Source organism: Microtus ochrogaster, chromosome 6 (assembly GCF_000317375.1).
Source record: "Microtus ochrogaster isolate Prairie Vole_2 chromosome 6, MicOch1.0, whole genome shotgun sequence".
Taxonomy (NCBI): domain Eukaryota; kingdom Metazoa; phylum Chordata; class Mammalia; order Rodentia; family Cricetidae; genus Microtus; species Microtus ochrogaster.
The window spans coordinates 84,587,465-84,601,953 of NC_022013.1; the positions used below are offsets into that span (position 1 = coordinate 84,587,465).

A 14,489-nucleotide genomic window follows, 5' to 3' on the forward strand; every position below is an offset into this window, starting at 1 on the left:
GACCAGGCTGGTCTCGAACTCACAGAGATCCGCCTGCCTCTGCCTCCCGAGTGCTGGGATTAAAGGCGTGCGCCACCACCGCCCGGCTACAATTCTTTTCTTAACAGCTCTTTTTGAACTTGCTTCATTTTCTGAGCAACTTTAAATTCTCCCCGAGGTGTTCAATATTTGAAGTCTACACTGTTCTATGCCTGGTGTCACTCAACCCAGCAGAGCGGACTGTCTTGAGAAGAGCAGGAGTTCTGGACTTCTGTCTCTTACAGCTTAGTTGGTCCCTGTGTCTCAGCCATGCCCACATCTCAACTTCCAGGACATTCTGAAGACATCAGCTTCTATAACTACTCAACTTCTACTAACTTCTGCCAATTGAGCAGGGCAGGTCCCCGGCTTCAATCACTGCTGACTTAGAACTCAATGTTCTTAGACCCCGAAGTTGGGGTCACTTGTATTCTGAGCATCACAGATGGAACTGCTTTGAGTCTCCTCCTTGCTCTTCTCCTTCTGGAACACTTTTGACTATTAAAAATCTTTATTATAGTTTTAGTAGGGCTGCAGAGAAAATTTTATTTATATATGTTTAATTCATCAATACTAGGCTCTGAAGTTTATTCTGGATACAGTGCAAATAAAGTTAAACACAGACTTAATGAAAGAAAACGCTGATTGACAAATTAGGCTATTTGCATTTACCCTAGCCCTTACTCATTCTCTCATTACCTCATTCTACTAAGTAATTATTTATATATTGTCAACAGCCATGAAGGAAATCATAAACCATCATTTAAGAACTCACTTTCGAATCTTTATTTGCCCATTAATATTGAGTTTTTTAAGGAAAAAATCACTTTTGAAATAAAACAGGGTAAATAAAAGAGGTAACATGTTCCTGACATGAGTTTCAAGCAGTTTCAAGATTAGATAGATGGCTTATAGCCTTGGGTATAACAAGTATGATGGCATTACAAAAATTTCAGATATGTGCTATGCATTTGCTATGATAGGCAAGGGGTAGAGGGGTTAAAAAATATTAAATACAATCTTTTCTCATTTTACATAGCTATCCTGTTCCCATTCTCTCCCCCCTCCTCCCACTTTCTCCACCTTCTTCCCACCTCCCCATCCACTTCTCAGAAAGGGTAAGGCTTCCCTTCACTCTGAGGCAAGACCAAGGCCCTCCCCCTATATCTAGGCTGAGCAAGGTATCCCTCCAAAAACAAGGTGCTCCTAGATGCCAGTTCAAGAACTAGGAATAAATCCTGATCCCATTGCCAGTGGCCCCACAGTCTGTCCAAGCCTCACCACTGTAAACATTAACCAACATGTAAAAACTCATACACTAGCCAGACGTTCCTTAATTACTAGCAGTTTTCCTTTCTAGCTAAATAAAAGCTGAATGTAGTCCAGAAGGGGAGAAACAAGAGGACTGTGGAACTGATACAAACTGCTCCATACTTTAGTCATATTAGCTGCCCCACGATTCTGCAGTTGTTGAAGCTCGGAGGAGCTACATCAAAAAGATTGCTATACTTTATAAATGTTTAAAGGATTTCTCTTAAATATTTTAAGTGGGGGAAGCAGGCATGGCAGCGCATGCCTGTAACTGACTGGGAAAGAGAATTTGAGCTCAAAACCAGCATAGGCTTTTTAGTAAGATTCTAGCTCTCAAAAAAAGGAAATAAATAAAATTACATACATATACATATATGTATATAACTGAGCAATGCTTGATGACAGTCGTCTACAATAGTAGCCCCACATGACTGTATCATCTGATGACATCTATGCGTCTTTAGTCTGTAAATGCACTCCATGAAGTTCGTGCCACAAAATCATTCAATTAAACCTTTCTCAGACCCTGTTCCTATTCTAAAGAGGCATGGATTAGGTAAATAGCTGTTCCATCTTCCTCACACCTAAGGCCAATAGGCATGGCAGATCAAAGCAGAGAAAAAGAAGTCACAGCAGATCACAGTGCTACTAGCTGAGCTCATGCCCAGAAAATCCACAAAGGGCTTCCTAGCACTGGGAATGTCACAAGAACACCTAAGGGTGAAGGAAAGTCTGGGATGAAAAGAGAAGCCTGGTGTGGTGGTCAGACGGAACACGGAGAGGAGCATGGCTTCTTTATAGACAAGAATAGCAGCAATCCAGCAGAGTGAATAAATTATCTGGATGAGGGAGGGAACGGAGTATTACTCACAGACAAGTAAGTGGGGCTGAAGACATGGCCCAACACTTAAAGCACCTACTGTTCTAGCAGAGGGCCTGAGGTCAATTTCCAGTACCTGCATCAAGCACCTCACAATTGCCTTTATCTCCAGCTCCTGGGGGATTTGATACCTCTAATCTCTAGAGAGTATCTTCCACCCATCCATATTCCCTCTCTCTCTCAAAAAAAAAAAAAATCTCACTGTCAGAAAAACAAGACAAAAGAAGCTAGAATGAACCCTGTAGTGTGTTAGATTGGAATTAGGGATATTGGTGCAAATTAGTGATCTTTCCCATATAATAAAGACAGAAAGTAGTATCTACCAAAGTAAATTCAGATCTGTAATACAGATAGAGATAGATACATAAAATTTGTAGACAACTAGGTAGTGCAACAGATCTAGATGGGCTAAAGAAAGATAGCACTGTTCACAAGAAGAGCAGCAATGACACAGGGAGACCTTCTTCTGTCGCCTACTGAGTAACTTCATCTTCTAAAAGGTGCCAGGAGTCCTTAAAAACTTGCTGACTCCAAGACGGGGTCAAGGACAGAACAGGACAAGCCTAAGGCATTTGTTTATACCAGAAAACAAAACAAAACAAAACTGCTCAAGGAGTCACGGGGACATGTCTGTCAAAGGGCACACAAGATTTGAAGGGGCTCCTATTGACTAAGTCTGGGTCAAGTCTCCATCGTGAAGCTGACAGCTTCCAGAATAACATTTAAACAGGCATATACAACTCATAAACTCATACATGGCCCTTGGCTACTTCACTTTAATTTTATTTGAAATATTCTCAGACATAGAAAAACTACAGGTACAGTATAATGTGTTCTTTCCTGAAGCACTTGAGGGTTATTCTTCTTGGAGGGAAGGGTTGCAATCTAATGATTAACATAGAAAACCATAAGCTACACTAGATATAAGCACAATTTAATGAGCCAAAGATAGATACACAATTTAATACCTCTCCAATATCTATAATAGGAAAAGTAACTTGTTTTGTCATGATTTAGTTTTTGCTTTGTGTTGCTTTAGTTAAGATGAGGTTTCACTATGTTGCCCTGGCCTTCCTCAAACTCACTTATATAGCCCAGCAGACCTTTCACTCATGATCCTCTCACCTCAGCCCCTTTAGTGCCAGAATTACAGGTATGTGCCACCACACCCACCCAAAGAATAACTACAGTGGAGAAACCCTGCCAGTGCCAGCATAACAAGTAATAAGGCAGCATGGAATCTGTGCCTCATTTGATGGGACTGCAACCAAAAGAACAAAGCATCATTTCCGTGATACTGCCAAAGCTTTGTCTAAATCTAACTATGAGGAAAATTCAAATAGAGAGTTACTGCAAATGACTTGCAATCATTAAAAAAGCCAAAGTTGAGAAAGTCAAGGAAAACCTAAAGACCTGGCTCAACCAACACTGCAAAATAAAATATTCACATCTGACACAGGATTTCAGACTGAATCCTTCTGCTGTAACAAAATGATTACAGCAACTGATAAAACTCAAATAAAGTTCTAAAAGTCAGATGACAGTATCTCATCAATGCTAATTTCTTGATTTTCACAGCTGCATTATAGTTATATAAAAGTGTGTAGATATATATACAAACACACTGGGAAGGAATGGACATGAGTAGACAAATTATTCTCAGGGTTCAGAATAAAAAAGTATACTATACTTGTATTTTTCTATACATTGTGGTTATTTCAATTTTTAAAAAATATTTTTAAAGTTAAATATATAAGGTTGTAGAGAAGAAGTATATAAAAGTTGTAACTGGGTATATATACCTGTAATTTTAGCACTCAGGAGACAGAAGGAGCACAAGTCAAGGCCAATCTGAACTATAGAGGAAGACCATATCTCAAAAATACAAGAAAGAAAAAGTATGTACTATGGTAATAAGTTTAAATAAAGATATCCTGAGAAGCTTTCCATAGTCACTGAAGGATATTAAGCATGTTAACATAATTTTAAAAATCATGTATAAATTTGCATGTGTTTTATTAAATTCTGGGATGTATAAGAACCCCATATTTTCAAAGTAAAGACACATATGTGTTAAAGGCTACTTGGCATTTGAAAGAAAAACTAAGTGCAAACAGTAAGACCCTGGAATATACAAATCCATATTTACAAGTTTAATACAAATAAATCAAGCCAGGTGCACAGAAACAGAATAAACCTGGGATTAACTCATCCAACACTTAACCGGTGCAACCTCACAGTAACCAAGGCAAAAGAAACCATATAATGATCGCATCAGTCACAATTTCAAGCAACTACCACAACACAATTCTGGAAGAAGCTGTTAGCTTAGCATCTGTCAGAAATGGTGACACATTACAAAGGCATGCAGGTTTTTTTTTTTTAAGTCAGTAAAAGAAATTATGCTAATCTTCCAAATACTGTAGTTCTAACCATAAACGCTAAGAAGATGTAAACATGCCGTATAGAACGCTTTCCGGTGCCACATTAATACGCCAGGTTCGCCATATACCTGAGCTCTTAGTCTGCTTTTAAATGTCTCTCTCTTTATGGTACTTTTTGGTCAGGACAAAACCACAGGGAGTTCACGATGCAATTTCAAAATGAGGATTTAGTCACACCAAGCAAGAATTTTTTTCTAAGTAGGGCTTACTGCTTTTCACCATATATGGGTTAACTTGGGTATTAGCCACCCCTAGTAAGTGCTGACACTTAAGGACAAGATTCTTGCTATCACTGGACAATTATACCACTTTTACAAACTTCTCATAAAATCCAATTTTGTTCTACTTTACAGTTTCTCAGTACCAGTGAATAGAACATGACCATGCTTTACTGAAGAAAAAAAGAAAGAAAAAACAAAAACAAAAAGTTCACTATGTTAGAAGAAACAACTCTGCAAACCAGAAGCTGCATGTACGAATTTCCCAACACAGAGCCTCCTGTCCAGGGCTGAATCCCACCCCAACTTAAATCTGGCTGCACTGGTTTCCAGATGACATAAATGAGCCAAACTCTCACCTGTGCTTGTGCTCTGAGTACACTGTGACAATATTTTTTAATATGCTTTTACATAACCTGCTTAAAGACTCTGGACATTGCCTGTATTTTCCTAATGTGGCCACAATGTCCCAAATTCAGTCAGTGTCCCTCTCATAGTTCCACAGTTAAAATTATGTGGGCCAACTGTACAGAACAAAGTTAAGGTTTCTGTCCAGAACGTTTAGAAACGTTTTCTATGATAACGTGCTTTGTAAAAGGCATGTATCAAAGCACTATTCCCCAAGCCTTACACGTCCAATTAACCCAGAATCTGTGGAATATTCAGTATGTCTCTTGAAATACACTTTAGGAAATACTTGTGGAAAGTGTTCATTTTCTTCATACTTACTGAAAGACCACATGAATCTGTGGGTGCTGCATAATTTTAGTCCATAAAAGGTACTATGTGAACAACACATCAATAAAAATTTTTAAGCTTCTGAGTTGAGGTTTAGAACTCTACCACTAATTTGCAGACTGAAGCCACAAAAATACAAAAATAAAATGTAACTAGTTACTACATAATAGCTGTTACTGGTGGTTGAAAGACTGTGTATTAGTTTAATATTTACCCCCCCCAAATTTCTTAGCTAAAAAGAACAAAACATCTAATGCAAAGTATCCTAAAATAATGCCTAAGACTGTTTGCATAGTCATGCAAAGAAAGACACCATCAATAAATATAATTTTAGAGGGTCTGAAGCCTTCCTCTGAACTCTGTGGGCACCAGACATATACACAGTGCACAGAAATGCATACAAGCAAAGCATGCATGCACGTACAATAAAATTTAAAAGTAACAACAATAACTTAATAAGATATTTTCAAGAAGACGCAAATGATTGACAATAAAGTGAATTTATTTATATACTTTCATTAGTATCACTATACACTTAACTTGAACTTAATCCCCAAAGTGGCATTTTAGTTGTTCCTTCGTTTTATGGCTAAATAGAATGGAAATTTAAAAATCAGAATGGAAGCAAGGGATGTAACTCAGTGGGTAAATTGCTTGCCTAGCATACACAAGGCCCTGGGTTCAATTCCCAGCACCACAGAAATCAGACATGATAATGTACAGCTCTAGTCCTAGCACTTAGGAAGTAGAAACAAGAGAATCAGAAGCACAAGGTCATATTAAGCTCAAGGACTCCATGAGACCCTTTATCAAAAATGAAAAAAAATCAAAGTGGAACTGAAATCAACAAAATAAACTCTAAATCATGAGAAAAACTTCCAAACTGGCTTTTGTCTTTTGGTAAATATTGTGATAATGTCCATTTCTTTAGAGGTGATATATAGATTCAAGAGGTTAAGCAACTTGCCTACATAACCTAACCAATAATTAAAGGATTCAGTTTAAATCCAAAGCTCTTCACTTGTTTTTAAACTATCAAGTTGAACTGTCCTCCAGTATTATTATCTGCCATGGTATATAACTCAGAATAAAACTTTACAGCAATCACAATGTTCTAACTGTTCACATGCTGCCAAAATAACACCAGTTATTCATGGTTTCTCCTTTATTAAAAGGAGAGATTGTCTGCTTTCGTTATAATACATATAAACAAAGAAATGCTGACACATAAAACGTATACACCAGTATCCATAATAATAGAAGTTCCCACACAATTGAGATGACAGAAACCAACCACTTAGCTAAAACACTGTTACCCTAGGGAAAAAATAAAACACAATGGATTATGAAATTGCATGAGTTCAAGGCATTTTCTTCCTAAACGTTGTAATGAACAAAATCTTTTCAGACACAAAACAGTTTGTAACAGGTTCAAATGAAAGGAACTGAAGCTATAAAATTAAAGTGAGAATTTCTGTATTTAAAGTAGTAAAAATGCCACTACAGGGGGAGGAAGCTCAAATTAGAACAAGGGTGGCGTAGAAACATCACAGGTTCATCACGATACTGCCCACAGATGTAACTCAACAGCATCACTACTCCACCACGATTAATTTTATCTCTCAGGTCATATGGCTTTCACACACAAACATTTAAGACTACAGGCACTAAGTAACATATAACTTCCTCAAAGTTAGATTCTCCTTCTAAACCACAAGTTTCTCAAAATTTCTCTCTAACTCCAATAAGGAGTTTACAAAGGAAACAACACTTCCCTAAGAATATGCATTAGAATACTGATTGCCATTTACCCCACAGATACTCTTCAAAATGACGATTCTATAATCTGAAAAACCTTGTAAATTCAAGGATAACCTGCAATATTTTACTTAAGTTGTGTCTGCAATAATTTTCCAAACTTATAAGCCTCTGTGCACATTCATACACACACACACACACACACACAGAGAGAGAGAGAGAGAGAGAGAGAGAGAGAGAGAGAGAGAGAGAGAGAGAGAGAGAAAGTACTTAGTAACAGCCCATTTATAAGACACACTTTGAAACTAGAGAAGAAAACCAGATGAAAAAGTCCTGATTCCAAAACAGAAGCAAATAGTTCACAAGGAAGATTTCAACAGAATATTGAGAATGAGGAGCCAGGTCCATGTGCTTCCTGTTCTGATGAAAACAAATGCAGCTCTATCCCAGTGGCAGATCCAAGACCAGCAGATGAGAGGCTGATCAACTGGAGGCTAGCCATTCTCACCTACTGCCCCATAAAAGGAATGAAAATTGCCCAGCAAAGTGTGAGGAGCTTGAGAGAAGAGTAGCCCTGGAACTCTGAGCAGCATCAATGGGGAAGAAACAAAGATCCCTGCATCTGGGCGTTTTCTATGCAATGACAGCAAAGGACACTCATTCTTGACTCTAGAATAGCTTATACTTAAGAGTACAGGCCATTCATAACAAATCATTTTAGAAAGAATTTAACTTAGGCAGACTCCGCAAAAACAGCTCAGCAATTCACAGTCTTCAATACTTAAAACACGAAATCATTTTCACTGATAGTCTGCAAGGGATAAAAATGAGAAAGCTGGCAAATCCTCACGCATTCACCTGGAATAGGAAAAACTAGCCAAGACACTACTATCATTATCCCTCAAGTTCAAAAAGCTAATATACTTCTGACAATCAAAGGCAATTAATCACTGCAGAAAAAGAAAAATAAAAGAGGCAATAATCATTTTAAAAAATACAAAAGATTGAGGTTAATTCTTATATCCAGTATATTCCTCTAAATTAAAAATACCCAGTCATTCAGTCAGACTGAAGTAGCAATGCTGGAACACAATGTCGTCGCTCTCCCTCCTTCTCACTCATTCATTCCTCTCCCCGCAGGCTCCCCTTTGCCTCTCCCATCTCCCTTTCCCACATCTTGTCCCTATGCACATTCCCCTTCGTTAAATTATCTTTGTTGTTCTGAATCTACTACACGTACTTTCTGAAAAAGGAAACATGCCTCTGATATTTTCATTATTAGCTAACATACATATCTTCATCACACACCATTCCAGACTCCTTTGGTCTCACTCTATAAGATGTAAGAGTAAGAAATACAAAACAGCATACATGATTCACATAACATTATTTCCTCTTTCTGCGTATAATGAACTTGAGTGTTTTCTATTTTAGTCTAACTTTTAAATGTTGGTTTGATTTTTGAAACTATCACAACCAACAGGATAAAAAAGAACAAGCTTTACATACAATTTCCTGGCCCTAAGTCTACTAGACAAGAAACCCTTTGAGTAGCACACTAAAACTGCACCAAGTTCAGTTCTTTACCATGGGATAGACTGGGCTTACTGGGGAAGAGCAACCACATCCTAAGATTTATGGGATAGTTCATAAAATTTCCAACATATTACATATTTATTTTCACAATTCTACAATAAGATATGCCTTACGTTTCCATATGAAGTACTTCTAAAATTCTTAAAATATTAATCTTGATATACTGTTTTCACTCACAAAGCAATATTGCTTTAAATCACTTATTAACCAAGTAATCCATACTTCAAGATGGCGCAGTAACCAATATTATTGGTAACTACCTCAGGGAGAAGGGAAGGAAAGAAAGGAGGAAGGGGGAAAGGGTACAGCAACTCCTACCACTTACTATGTTCCCAGTGTGTTCCTCAGGTGTCAGCACTGCCTCAGCTAAACCACATGCATTCTTAAAACAGATTAGGACATGTCTAGTGTAAAGGAAGCAAGTGTTTCGTACCTCCATGTTCAATGCATTTACAATGATCCCAAATGAAGACATTTTAAAATAAACTTAATCATCTGTATTCAATGATTATCTTAATTCTGTGTGATAAACAATTCTACACAGAATAACTTAACAGTGAGGAAAAGCAGACACAAAGAATAAATAAAGTATTCTAGAAACAATTCAATTCCTTCCAATCAAGCCATCACTATTCCAATTCACATAAGAAAAAAATGATACTAAACTTTAAAACAACTCTAACAAAAGGAAATGTTTATACAATACCTGTTGACCTGTCCTAGGAATAAGTTTAATAATCAGATTATTCTCTGGGTTTAGCATAAAATGTGAATTAAGCTATAAAACAGTTATATAATGAAAACTTACATGGAATGTTATAAAATCAGGATCAGAAAGTATAGAAAAGTAATCCACATACAGAGAAAGCTGCCAGTTCCTTCTGTACTGAGTAATACTATCCTACATCCTTTTAAATAAATTTATTAATATTCAAATTTCCCATTTCAAAGCAGAGGGAAACCAATTTAATGAGCAGTAAATGTACTAGTCATCACTAACAGGCTAGTTTATAATGTCACGACTACTTTACTTCTATAGCTCCGCTATAACTTAAGAGTCCTACTACTGACACCAAAACTATTACATAAACAAACATAGAAACCATAATCTTTCCAACAACTTAAAAAAATCAAAGAAGGCTTTCAAATATTACTGACTATAATAGATATCTTTTTAACAACATAAAAATCAAAGGAAAGAAAGCTTTTCAAATATTGCTGGCTGTAACTAGAAAATAATATACACTATTAAACTCGAAAGTGACCTATGGTCTTAGGATGCTGTTATCCTCTTGGGCTAGCATTCGCCAACTTAATCCTTCTTCCTCTCTGCTGCTCCTACTTTTCTCCTTCAAGTCATCAGCACCAAAACCAAGAAATGTTATAAAAGAAAAACAGCATACCTGACTCGGAATAGTCAGTTTTCTTACTGAGAACTGTTAATAACAAAATATTAACTGTACCACTACAGAGATGAAATGAACCATTACAAGGAATCAATGAAACTGATGGAAGCGAAATACACACAAGCTCTTGACTACATATTTAAAAGTAACCAATCATCCCCTTATAAAAATATGGAGTGCCCAGGTAGTATTTCCATTAATGCAAATACCAAACACAAATATTTAGCAAGTAATAGGGAATATTCAACTATATTATGCTATTTCAATTACTGTGTCTTTTAAAGAGTTAAAGACGATACTTTGAATTATTAAAATCAAACCAAAGATGACATCTTGAAATAAATTTAAATTGTCAAATTTAACCTCAATGATATTCCTGTAAATTTTCATCCCCAAAAATTAATGATTCATTAAGAAATTAAATTAAAGTCACTTCACAATCTTAAAACCTAACCTATATAATCTAGATATTCTTACACATTTTTTGCAACAGGAATGAAATAGAACATTTCCCAAAATGTAGTGACAGACTAATAAGTGAAGAAGGAATGATTCATTGCAATACTTTAGTGAAAAGATACTATATCCTTCATCTAAAATCCCCAAGAGCTTGAAGACAGTAAATGAAACCACACATGACGCGTCTTTTGAAACACCTCCACTCTTTAATTCTTATGGAGGGAAGAACATGTCAGAGGTTTACGAGTCTAAACTATACAAAACAATTCCTTAAAAATTCCATCATCTCTTCCCCAGGAAAGAGCACACCAATTGGTCATCCAAAGCCAAAGGTTCAGCCCTGAAAGCATACATAGAAGTAACATAATGCAGACTAAGCATGCTGTAATTATGAATTTAGAAATACATGAATTTGAAAGAGAATAAGAAGTATAAAGGAATGGGTTGGAGGGAGGAAAAGAAAGGAGGAAATGATGTAATTATAATCTAAAAACATCAAATAATTAAAAAAAATTTTTTTTTTAAACTACTTTCTTGAAGAGATGGTTCATAGCTTAGAGGGCTTAGAGGACCTGAGTTTGATTCCCAGCACCCATGTCAGGAAGCTCCCAACCACCAACATCCGGCTCCAAGAGGATGATCAGATGTCTGGGGCTTTCTCTAGAGTTCACACTTACAGCACATACCTACACACAGACCCACACATACATAATTTAAAATAATAAAAGTAACCATTTCTTAAAACTCCAGTGATGGTTTATGAGACTGATTCATGACACTATATATCAAACAACTAAAAAGGTAAGACATGAAATTATTACTAAGAAGACAGGGAATGTGGACTGGGGCTAGAACTCAGTGCTTGCCTAGCGTGAATAAAGCCTTTGGTTCAGTCCCCAGCACTGCATTACCCGCACATGGCGGTGCATACCAGTAATGTTACATAGCATCTCAAGACCACCCTGAGCTACATATTATGATCATCTCTCAAAAAAAAAATATACTATAGTGAATGCAGCAAACACTTGGTTTTTGTTTAACTTTCTGGTGTAAATAAATATGTATGTGTTTACAAAGTGTTCATAAACATAAGAAAACAACATCCAAGAAAAGATACTTAATGGAAGATACACAGGTTATTTTAATAACATGACAAAATATTCCATGGCATAAAACCACTATATAACAGGAAATCAGCACATACAGCTTTCTCTGTACACTATTTAACTTATACTTGCCACTGCGACATACAAAGAGTTCTCCTACTGTTTTGCAAATGAAAAGGATATTAAACGACAATCATAATCACAGACTAGAGTATCACTAAGGGGCCATAATTCAAGGACTCAAATTCCAACCTTTTAAGTCTTCAAAAAAGAAACAGTACAGAATTCCTAAGTTTATGAAACACTGGGTGTAAAATTCCATCTGCTTCCTCAAGTACTGATCCTACACATCAAAAGGCAGGTAGCCGCAGACAAAGCCACACCAACAGCAAAGTCCCTACTCTCAAGAGAGAAGCTGCCTGAAAAAACGGTTAAGATTTCTTACATTAGCAGCACGATGCAGGCCAGCTGTTTTGTAAAATCATTCCATGCACATTTACACATCTTTTTAACCTTGCAACATCAAGCTGCGAGCAATCAATCTTCAAACACTGGCAAACTGAGAATTAAAATTGCTTTGTGTGGTCATTCTTAAATTGGGGGTTGACCTAAGAGACAAATTTTGAATTAATTTGAAAATCAAAACAACAATGGGCACTTAATTTTTACTTCAGAAAATAAAGCTTTACTTGGGAACAAAGATCTTCAATATAAAAATGATTTAGCTAACTAAAAGTATTTCAACAGCACACAATTCTAGATGGCCAAAATCCTTCCAGGGCTGCCGTACCACTCACTACCAGGCTGGGCAATGACGGACTGCTAGATGTCCGACTCCTTCATCCAAGTGAGTGACATCAGAGGCACAGCACTTCAGCCAAGCCTTCTGGCTTGAAGGTCACATGCAGCACTTGCTGGCATCACTGATCCAGTCCTACTACGGGTCATCCGGGTCACATCTACACTTAGAAGACTAGGAGCCCAAACTCTCAGTAAATGCAAGTTCAGTTTAGAGTAAAATCTAACGCAGGTGGAGCTGCCTCCAAAAATTCTCCAACTACTGTCTGTACATACGCACACACACGAAACACTTTTTATTTCATCTCAGGAACCTAGTAATTTTTGGAAAGTCCATGTTTAGTAGTTGCCCTTGCTTGTGCTATATAGAGATGAAATTAAACCCAAGATCACCACCTCCACAGTCCTGCTGTCCTAAAATAAGCAGACTTCAACATCTCCTCCCATCTCCAGCGATTTCCAAAGCCTAGGAAGGAATGTTTCAATCAACAAATACCTTCCCAGTGAGGCTGCTGCACTGCCATGCACGAGACAACTGCGCTCAGTAATCCACCTCTGCATTTGTTTTAAAGCTCTTACCGCTGCCTGAAAACGCAGGGAGTCCACAAACAGCAAGGCCACACACCAAGGCAACAAAGACACACAGCATTACTCCTGGCAAAAAGTCACCAAAACTAGGGGAGAAAAGTCTTAACTAACTGGCGTTTGTTCTTTTGTTATGTATATATGCATATTTCTTCATCAATTAATAGTGCTCATGCCAGCTACACATTAAGAGTTAAAAAAAAAAACTTACCCCATTCTAGATATTCAAGAATGTTCTTCTCTCTTCTCAACGGAGAATTATTGCATTCATCATAGAGACAGATGAGTATGTCCAGTAGAGTCTCCACACTGAAGCACTGCCCATTGGTCTGCGCTGGCCCATCCAAAATAAACTGCTCCAACTGCCTCAAACGCACTTCTCCGGACATGGCTGCTTCGATTGCTGCTGCTGGCTTTCTCTTAATTGCCCTTACGATGTCTACTGTCACTATCTGAGCCTAAAAATTTTAAAGGTGTGGTTTTAAAAAATAAACCACTTGTTATTTCAACAACTGTCATGCAATGCCGGTGCTGAATTAAACATCCAACACGCCAGTCACCTCACTTAACGGAAGCGTCTTCGATTTCACCCATAAACATATATATCTTGAGGGTAAGTTTCCATAAAATATAGATTTAATATTTGTAAGAGAATAATACAATTAAATTGTATGCTTAAATAAAATAATAAGTAAAAGTACAACGAACTAAAGAGTCAACACTTCTTTCAAAAAAAAAAAACTCCTTCATTCAAAATTCAATTCGTGCAACATAATCCTGAAACGAATCCGGTTGCATCATTAATGAATAAAGTCCTCTCGATATAGGCAATCCACTTCCCGGGAAGAAGAAAAATTGGAAAAGGGGGAGGAGGAGGGAGAGAATGTATGCAGGGGGGAGGGAAAGCCCAAATTTCTGCTGCAAATGCTCCCAACCTCCACTCGGAGAGCGCCTGGGCGAGTCCTCCGCGGGCAGGGAGGGCAGCTCCCGGAGCGCTGTCTCCGCTCCCGAGCCCTTTCTCTCCTAGGGCTCTGCGGCCAGCCCTGCTTGCAGGCGACTGCAGCGAGGACGCGTCATCTTCCTCCCGGCTTCTCCCGGGGCCTTGCCGGCGGCGCGGCCGGGATGTGGCGGGCGGACTGCGGGCGGCTCTCGCGCCGGGCTCCGGGGGCGGC

General features: G+C 37.8%; 1 protein-coding gene across 14 annotated transcripts in view; it reads right to left on the minus strand.

The window, feature by feature from the left end:
- The window catches only part of Cdc42bpa (CDC42 binding protein kinase alpha), a 218,968-nt gene extending 204,487 nt beyond the window's left edge, over positions 1–14,481 (minus strand). For all 14 annotated transcript variants that reach the window (XM_005348974.3, XM_026779693.1, XM_026779691.1 and 11 more), the window contains exon 1: positions 13,529–14,481. In XM_005348974.3, coding sequence (XP_005349031.1) covers positions 13,529–13,706 — 178 coding nt within the window. In that variant the 5' untranslated portion in view covers positions 13,707–14,481. The remainder of the gene's footprint in view (positions 1–13,528) is intronic.
- Between the last annotated feature and the right edge of the window lie 8 nt (positions 14,482–14,489).